Source organism: Alligator sinensis, unplaced genomic scaffold, assembly GCF_000455745.1.
Source record: "Alligator sinensis unplaced genomic scaffold, ASM45574v1 scaffold31_1, whole genome shotgun sequence".
Taxonomy (NCBI): Eukaryota; Metazoa; Chordata; order Crocodylia; family Alligatoridae; genus Alligator; species Alligator sinensis.
This window is the reverse complement of record NW_005841884.1, coordinates 1,818,402-1,828,381: the sequence shown is the minus strand read 5'-3', so window position 1 is coordinate 1,828,381 and position 9,980 is coordinate 1,818,402. Positions and strand designations below refer to the sequence as shown.

At 47.6% G+C, this 9,980-nt stretch overlaps 1 protein-coding gene across 1 annotated transcript in view; it reads left to right on the top strand.

The window, feature by feature from the left end:
• Positions 1 to 6,728: 6,728 nt before the first annotated feature.
• UCK2 (uridine-cytidine kinase 2) overlaps positions 6,729 to 9,980 on the top strand; it is a 30,556-nt gene continuing 27,304 nt past the window's right edge. The window contains exon 1 of the mRNA XM_025196753.1: positions 6,729 to 6,774. Within this exon, the coding sequence (XP_025052538.1) occupies positions 6,766 to 6,774 (9 nt within the window). The 5' untranslated portion in view covers positions 6,729 to 6,765. The remainder of the gene's footprint in view (positions 6,775 to 9,980) is intronic.

Sequence of the window (9,980 nt, the reverse complement as noted above, 5' to 3'; positions counted from 1 at the left end):
TTCCCTTTGGATATTGCTGTAAATTATTATTCTCCCGGTATACTAACATTTATTTTTCTAAACTGGACCTCATGCTATTGTCGTATTCCTACATATCTATCATGCAGAGCCCCATCATTTGGCCCCTAGTGATGCCTGTGGATCTGAGTTGACCCACATACTGCACAACACCTATTTTGGTCTGTGTACCATGGGTCCCAGACTGGCCGAAGCAAGCACTGTATGCAGTGCACGTCCTAGACTGGCTGAGGGAGGGCCTTGCACATGATGCAAATCCTGGACCAGCCAGGGCGAGTGCTGCACGCATGCAGTGCAGGTCCCAGAGCATGCACCACAGGTGCTGGATCTGGGATATGGGAGGGAAGGGGAGTCCGTGGGTCCAGTCCAGCCCAGCCTCTGAACTGGCCCCATGACACTCATTTAGAACACAGACGCAGATGAGTTTAACATCCCTTATCTAATCTCTTTAAGGTCCCAATCCAAAGCTTGCTAATGTCATTGTGACTTCAGTGAGCTTTTATTCATACCTCAGGTCTTTTTTCATTATTTCTCTGTGCTTCCAGGTATGTACAGTTCTTCCCAATTCAGTGTTGCATAATAAGCTCACCAGTGTTCTCTTTACCCTGTTTCCAGATCAATGAGGAAGTTAAATAAAATGAGACCTAATACAACCCATGAAAATCCTCCCCCCATCTCAGTCCAGTACTCTCTGTCATTACTCGTTGTTTACGGTCCTTCACCCAGTTTCCAGTCCTCATGACAATTCCTATTCAAGCCTACTTGAACTAATTTCAAGAGTAAGATTTATAAGATAGTATCACATGCCTTAATGAAAATCAAATACAATATAGCTACCTCGTCCATTAACTGTGGGCTAGATTGTGATTTGGAATATGCATTTGTAGGCGGGTGCAATGGGTAGGAACAAGAGCTTGCATTATATCCTAAAGGAGGTAGCTGGACATTGGATCTGTGCACACAAAGGTAAACAAATACTGGAGGCCAATTATTCCTTCCTTGAAGCAGCTGGAGAGAGGAGGGCAGGCTGCAGGAGGAGCTTTGAGTTTGCCTTTCGATGCACTGGTCAATGTAGCTGAGCCATCTGGGAATTAAAACAATACGCCAATGATATAGGCTTCCAGCAAACAAATACTCCTGTGGAAGGGGGAGCCAAGAAAAATACCCTATGCGGGTATCTTTGAATCGGATTGCCTTCTGGGACACTGCTACCAGTCCTCGCTCAGAGCTGGATCTGGAGGCATAATCTATTCTTTGGATCTAGATTCTAGTGGTTTTGCTACCTTCATTCTTGTTATGGAAGAGGCCTAATAAAGTCTAGTATACTATTGCCAAACTAGTTGCTAGACACTATGAAGAAGGGCAGCAGAATCTAATGCTAAATAATACTGCACTCATAACAAGAACAAACATTTAAGCCAGATGGCATGCATCCTGCACAAGGGAGTAAGGGAGAAAAAATAAGTTGGCTTTATGACCATGGACCAGCCTAAGCATAATTATCTATCCCCCTTCCTGAAAATGTAGGCATTAAGACGGGGTGGGCAAAATGTGGCCCGTGGGTCAAATCCAGCCAGCAAGGGATTTTATCCACCCACAGTGGGTCCCTCAGCCCTGCCCAACCCAAGCTTGGGGGGCAGCCTGGGCCATGGTGCATGTGGCTGGTCCTGGGTGAGGGACCATGAAGGCTGGAGTGGCACAGTGGCCAGACTCAGCTTTCTTGCAGCCCTGGTGCAGCTCCTTCTAACTGCCACTGCCTGTGTCACCACTGCTGCCAGCCCCACTGCTCGCACCCTGGCCCATCTGCCCCATACCCATCACCAGGGGCATAGGGCAGAGTGAGTGGGTGGGGTCTCCATAGAGACTGGCCCAGGCCTTCGGCTTGCGACAGCTCACTAAAACTCCCTAAATGGCCCTCAAGCCCAACTATAATTGCCCAGCCCTGTACTAAGAGAAAGGAATAGGCAGTGCCACTCTGCTACCATTAGGGGATGTAGCAGCACAGGCCTGGGCCAGGACATATTTCTCCTTTCCCCTGGTCCTCCAGGGTTCATGGTAGATTCAAAACTGACTCCTTTTCTCATGCAGTGTGCATGCTTTATGACCCCAACTTATCTTTTTGTTATGTGCGTGTGTTATAGATTCAAACTTTACAAACGTTCCTTTATCTGCTGTTTATCTTCACCTCTCTTGGGTCTTCTCCTTAGTACTACACGTGTGAGCAGAGTCATTCCTAGGGGTGTGCGGGATATCAGCCTGTGCAAGGGGGGGCAGAGCTGGCTGTGGCAGGGCCTGTATAGCACTGTCTGTGGGCCCCCCAAAGCATGGGGCCCGGGGCGGTCCCCCCAATTTGCCCCCCCCCCCCAAGACAGCTCTGCATGTGAGTGTTTTAGGGACTGTGCTTCAAAAATTAAGCTACTATTAAAAAAGCAGCATATTAATTTATTGAATCAAGAGATCAGAGATAATGCAATAAACTCCACACAAAGTCATACAAATGTAGGGGCTGAAGGGGACCTCAAAAGATCATCTGCTGAGATAAGATCAAGGTTACATAGACTAACCTGACAGACCTTTATCTAACTTGTTCTTAACCTCCAATAAAAGAGACTCCGTAACGTTCCTCAGTTGCCTGTTCTAGTGGAACTCAAGAGATGGGAAGTTGTTCTTAATATCTAACCTGAATATTTTTTGGGTCAAGCTAAAGTGATTTCTTCTTGGCCTTCTCCCAGTGTCCAGAGAGAACAAATGATCACCATTCTATCTATAACAACCTTTTGTCTGCTGGAACACTGGTATTATGTCTGTTTCCATCCCCCTCCCCCCTCCCTCCATCTTCTCTTTTTAGACTAAACAAACCCAATATTTCAGCATTTCCTCCTAGGTTGTGGTTTTGAAACCTGTTATTATTATTGTTCTCTGGATTCTCTCCATTTTGTCCACGTCTTTCTTAAAGTTCAGTGCTTCAAACTGGACAGTTCTCCTGCTGAGGCCCTGCTCGGACCAAGTAGCATGGAGTGATGGACTCCTGTGTCTTACATATAACGTTGCTGTTAAAACATACTAAAATAAGATTTTCTTTTTCGCAGTGTCAGCACCAGCATCACTTTCCCCCCCAACGTTTAGCTTGTGCTTCACTAAAACCCCTGACCCTTTTCTGCCATCATGCCACGTAATCAGTTACGCCCCATTTTCTATTTGTGTGTTGGATTTCTTCTTCCCAAGTGTAGCACTTTGAACTTCTTTTTACTGAATTTTATTTTGTTGATTTCAGACCCTTTACCCAGTCATTTGACCAATACAGTTTTGAATTCTAGTTATTTACAAAGTCATTGTACAATAATTTGTTCCAGAATCTTTCTAGGTAGCAAAGTTGGACTGACTGATCTGAGCTACTCCTTTTTTAAAAGATAGAATGCTTGTGCAGTCCTTAGGGAGCCTTGTCCTCTGTAAGTTCTCAAAAAGTGTGTGTGTGTGTGTGTGTGTGTGTGTGTGTGTGTGTGTGTGTGTGTGTGTGTGTGTGTGTGTGTGTGTGTGTGTGTGTGTGTGAGAACATTTGCAAATCAGAGTAATTTCAAAGGAATGACAAGTGCCAGCAAGGACAAAGAAGTGACGGAAAAGGTTTAGGGCCTGATGCAAAGCCAACTGAAGTTAGTTGGCTTTGCATCAAAAAGACTGACTGACTTCAGTGAGCTTTGGACTTCACTGAAGGGGAGGTTGGATTTATAAGTACTGAGCAACAGAATGAGAATCAGCTTGGAAAAATGAAAGCCAGTACACCTGGAGGGAAAAGTATTGCAGCCCAACAATAATGGGATGGAGAGACCTAGGGCAGAGGGTTCTCAGCTATTGGGCCGTGGCCCGGTATCAGGCTATGTACGGTTGGCTGCCTGTCATGGCACAAGCACTCTTGTCGGACCCCCATCTGTCTGCCCAGGCGAGCAGTTTCCACCACTGGCAGTCACATGTAGGGTTAAAGCTGGGCAGTGGGGCAGCCCCGGAAGGAGGCAGCCAGCTCCCTGCACCCAGTCCTGCTCCCATGCAGTATAAAAAAGGTTGGGAACCACTGACCTAGGGAACAGTAAAAGGAGAAAGACTTAAGGGAGTTGGAAAAAAGCAAAGTATGCCTCTATTTGTAATACAAGTTTTGGCATCAGCAGAATCCAGTGCAGTTTGGGTCTGTGTACACAGGGGTGTCATGTCAAAGATAATGGAGGTAATTGACCTTTCTCTGTAGTACCCTGGTGCAAACATCTCTGACATACTATGTGCCCAAAGATATTGACAATTGGTAAGAGTTCAGAGGCCTAAGTACTAGGGTAACAAATGCCATATAAGCCAGGGGTGTCAAACATACGGCCTGCGTCCCATATCAAACAGGGCTGCATCTTGCACACAGTGCAAGATGTCAGTCCAGGGCACACGCTGCATGCAGCACTCCACTGGACCAGCCCTAGGTAGTGGCTCCAGGGCTGGGCTTGATCAGGCTGGGCGGGAGCCTGTGCACAGAGCTAATCCAGCTGGATGCTGCACACAGTGCACACCCCCCTGCCGATCCCCTGTACAGGACACCTGGACAGTCCAGCCCTGCGTGCAACCTGCAGCATGTGCCAGCTGCAGGGCTTGATGAGCATGCAGAGCTGACAGGGGCTATGCATTGCTGGTGACAGACAGGCTGGACCCAGCACTGTATGTGGCACAAGGGGTCTGGGGCTCAGGCTGCTTGCACACCCTGTGCTAGTCCCTCATACCGTGTGCATAGCAAGCCCTGGGGCTGGAGAATGCCGCATGTGGCATGTAGGCAGGACTCAGCATCATGGGCACTGTGCAGGGTATTGGTCCTGGTCCAGCCTGCAGATTGGCCCAGCGACCATCATCCAGCCCATGGGGCCAAAATAATTTGACACCCCTGGTTTAAGCACATACGGTAGAGATAAATTGGCAACAAACATGTTCTAAAAATAGAAGGACTTGTAAATGAGAACATTGGGAGCTACATTTTTTTGCATTTGCCTAAGTGGCTACTCAGGCTGTGCAAAAATTCTGTGCAAGCCAAACCCCTGTGCCCCCAGGTGATGCCATAGGCTTCAGACAGACACAGCACAGACACTGTCTTGTGAACCCAGCATTCATTCCTGCCTGTGGCAGGGGGTCAGGTTAGATGATCTGTTCAGGTCCCTCCTGACCCTAGCTACTATGAAACTACTATGAAACTGATTTAATTCAAATGGTGCTTCTTGCAAGATAAAGACCTAAATGGGGAATTGCCTGAATGGAGTAAATGAGGAAGGAGAGGACTGATACTGTATAATTGGGAGTATTGAGATGAAATTAAGAATGGGAAAATGTAGGCTGAACATCAAAAAAAGCTTTCTGGCAATGACATGAAGTAGGCTGTGGAAAAGTGTCACATTGATTGAAACCTTTAAAGTTGGACTAGAAAAGACACTAACTTATACTGCAGGAATGATCCTGGAGCAAAACCCACAATGAGAAGTGGTACTAAATGACACAAGCCTTTTTCATTTCCAATTCCTATGTCTTGAACTGGCAACGTAGCAGCGAAGAAGATTCTTTGTACAATTAATCCTGATTGTTTAAAGGTTTCTCAGGAGCAGACTATCCAGTTTTTTGTTTGGTTGGTTGGTTTTTTTCATTCAGTATAGGTTGGTTTTGGTGATGTTTCCTTTTTTAAACTTTAAGTAATATTTGGGCTTTGATCAGGGTGGGTAGGATACATGAAGAGTTCAGATGCAGTCTGATCTGAGCTAACATATATGAGATAAAAGGAAAGGGAAAGGGTTGATGTGACATATAGGGGGCTCTATCTGAATGTAGGAGTTATAAGCCAATCTGATTATAAAATACACTAGCTATCTCCTACTTCAGGGGTCTGTAGCCTTTTTTGGAGCATGGGCCAAAATAACGGAGGTCTTTCTGAGACAGTCTGGCGCTTTTGACCCAACCACTGCTGCTGCTTGTTGCCAATGCCTGTGCAATTTACTGAAGAATCCCCCCACTGATGAAATGCCACCAAATTGTCCCATCAGGCTTTGTAGTCTGGATGAAGTCAATTGGCAGGTCAGACCTGCTCCATGGGCCATCAGTTACCAACCCATCTTATATAATAGTAATAATATTTTTAAGGTTATCCTCTAAACCAGGCTACTCAGGTCTAAGGCCTGTTTAGAAAAGTCCCTTATAATCACTTTAAATTGAAAAAAGATTGAATAATTATGCTTGAGATGATAGATCTGGGTAACTCAGAGAAAGAATACTTAATATGTTTGGCTGAAACTAGAGACACGATATAATGCAAGCTGGTACTCGGGCTTGATTCGCTTCCAATTTAACTATTCTGAACTGTTTTTGAAAAATGATGTAATGCTTTGCCCATCATCTCTATTATAAAGGGTTGTGCTTTAAGGAAAAGACAAAATAAATCTGTTATCTGGGAAAAAAGGAACTTTTCTTCATATTTGTCCACCCACACACACACACTCTTCTGCAACAGACAAGGACACTGAAAGGCAGACAGTTTTAGGCCAGGAGAAAGCCCTTGTTCTGATATTTTGTAGGTTCTATTTTTGTACTAGGTACTGTCAGCTTTGGGTTAGAGGTATCTGTTTATCTGGGCACCGCAGAGATTTTTTACTTCTATCTCCAAACAGTGCTGCAAGGTGACTGGTACAGGTCAGCAGGGGTACAATGAGAGCCAAATGATGTGAAGGGTACTAGGCATGGTTCATGACTATGGTAAGACAAATGGAACCACCTATCTGCTGGTACACTGGATGGTCTGGCATGTGTGTGTACATTGGACATGCATTTTAATGGTTCCTTGTGCTTGGTGCTGTGATCAGAAACTGTGCCCCTGTTTGCAGCTTGAAAGTTGGCATGACATTGTGAGAATCCCATTGGAAATCATTGTTGTGGGAAGCTTTCATTTGTGCTTTTACATACAGCTCTGGCTTACCTGGCCCCCACCAGGAGTAAACTAGCATTGAGATGTATGCTGGCATGACACTTGAAGTTGTGGAGAGATGAGGCTGCTGAAAGGATGGGGTCCAGGACTTCTCGGTATTCTCATCTCTCAGAATTCATAGCCTAAGTGGTCCTGCAAACACTCACTCACTTGCTTAACTTGATTGGCCTGCCTCAAAAAAGCCCCTGTGCCTAAGTGCATGCAGCATAAGGGCTTTGGCAGGATGGGCTGAGTCATGGGGAGTGAGTGATATTTAATCAGGCCTCCCTCATGAGTGATGCCCAAGTAACAGTCCAGCCTGCACTGGAGGCTGAAGCCATCTACAAGTAGCTAGAGCAAACTCTTGGCTGATCAGCAAGGATCCAGGTTTTCTGTTTCTTACAGAAGAACGTGGATTTTCTCTGTTAGCAGAGAAAAATGCAGGTTTTCTCTTTTAAAAGAGAAAATCATAGATTTCCTCCTTTAAAAAAAAATGCAGGAAAACACGAGTTTCCCCTTGCAGGCTGGCAGTTCCAAGCTGCTTGGGACTCTGGGGAGCAGGACTCAGGGGCATGAGTGACCTGGACACATTTCAGAGTGACCTAGATAAATTGGAGGATTGAGCCAAAAGAAATCTCATGAGGTTCAACAAGGACATGTGCAAAATCCTTCACTTAGGACAGAACAGTCCCATGCACTGGTACAGGCTGGGAGCTGACTGGCTGGACAGCAACTCCGCAGAAAAGGACGTGGGGGCTACAGTGGACAATAAGCTGAACATGAGCCAACAGTGTGCTCTTGTTGCCAAGAAGGCTAACAGCATAATGGGCTGCATTGGTAGGAGTGTTGCCAGCAGATCAAGGGACGTGATTATTTCCCCTCTATTCAGCACTGGTGAGGCCACATCTGGAGTACTGTGTTCAGTTTTGGGCTCCCCATGACAGAAAGGATGTGGACAAGTTGGAGAGAGTCCAGCGTGGGGGGGACGGGGGGGCACATGACTTGTGGGGGGAGGCTGAGGGAACTGGGCTTATTTAGTCTGCAGAAGAGAAGACTGAGGCGCAATTTAATAGCAGCCTTCAGCTACCTAAAGTGGGGGTTCAAAAGAGGATGGAGCCAATCTGTTCTCAGTGGTGGCAGATGACAGAACAAGGAGCAATGGTCTCAAGTTGCAGCAGGGGAAGTTTAGGTTAGATATTAGGAAAAGTTTTCTCACTAGGAGGGTAGTAAACCATTGGAACAGGTTACCCAGAAAGGTGGTAGGATCTCTATCCTTGGAAGCTTTTAAGACAGCTAAACAAAGCTTTAGATGGGATGATCTAGTTGGGGATGGTCCTGCTTTGAGCAGGGGGTTGGACTAGATGACCTCCTGAGGTCCCTTCCAACCCTCATTTTCTGTGATTCTCTGATTGTGCACACACATGCACATGGCAGCCAGACAGCAGTGGAGAACAACTCCTGCAGCTCCCTCCAAGTATGTCTATGGGATGTGGGGCAGGGGGCACAAGTGACACATTGTGGGGGCCACAGGCAACATGACAGAGGGGCATTTGCCTCCTGAGATTTCTGCACCCACACTAGGGCATGGGGCTGCAGTGGAGCCGGACCAGCTCCAGGCAGGAGTTGCCTCTGTGACCCAGCGGGCAGGACCAGGCGTGGGAGGTAGCACCACCATGACCGTCAAGGTGAGGCGTGGTGGAGGTGGTGCAGAATTGTGCCCTTGCTGCTGCTGGGCGGGCAGGGGGCACCTCATCTTGGCGGCCATGGCAGTGTGGTGCTCCCTCCTGCACCAGGTCCTGCCTGTTGTGCCACAGAGGCTGGTCCAGCCCAGTTGCAGCTGCGCACCCTGAGGTGGGTGCAGAAATCTCAGGGGGCATGTGACCCCCCTGCCACATCACCTGTGTCCACACCTCCCTTCCTCACACGCTGTGGTAGGGGGGGCAGCATGTCCTGAGTGAGAGGTACCAGCAGGACTGGAGGGGGCTGTGGCTTGGAAGTGAAGGCCAATGACAGGGGCAGAGCACTTGCATATCAGGCTGCTCAGTGCCACAAATCAGGCGGGGGTGGGAGGGGACAGCTGCAGCTGGAATCACATCTTAGTGAGCAAAGGGGGTAGGAGGATTTCTTCTTTTCCATGATAAAAAAACAAAATCAAATGCCAAAATATATGGGTATTTAGAATTTATTTTATTATAATTGAGGCACTGGTAAGCTTCCAAATTGCTTTAAAATTGTAAATATAGCAATAAAAATTGCGGTCAACTGATATCTACACACACACACACCGCGCACTGATACCTATATATCACACACATATATAGTTTCTTTTCCAAGCCTGATGAAGGGTGTGTAAGCCCAAAAGCTTGCAGAAAAAAAATCAGAAAAAAAATTTTTTTTGCAGTTTCTCAGTTGGTCCAATGAAAGGCATGATCTCTGAACCAAGAGTTCTAGATTTTTGCACACATGCATAGTGGCGTTTTGTTTTAATTGTGGAAAAACACAGATTTGGGAGGTTTAATCAGAGAACCTGCGATTTCCAGAGTAAACCAGGATCCCTGGGAAGTCATTTGGGGCCAGGCAGCAGTGGAAGTTCATCCATCAAGTGCTTTGTTAAGGCTGGAAGGGACGTCCTCGGCCCTTCAGGGCAGGCCCCTGCTATGAGGGGAACCGCACGGCCTGATTCCTAATGGCTCAATAAAAGCAGTCTCCCACTGGAAGCTGTTTTAGGGCTTGTAGGGTGCCCAGGGTCTGTTCCTCCTTAGCAGCCGCCTCAGCTCCTGGGGGAGAGCCCAAGACCGGGGCGGCCCGGCGGGCACAGGTGCGGCAGGGGGCGTTGGGCGCCCTCCTCCCCTTTGTCCGCACCGACAGCTGGAGACGGGGTGGGCCCGGCTCGGCCCATGTGGCTCGCGACCGCTCTGCAAAGCCGGCGCGGGCTGGGCCGGAGCATGTGCAGCTGCAGCAGGCACCTGGCAGGCAGCCGCGCGCCGGGGATGTGAGC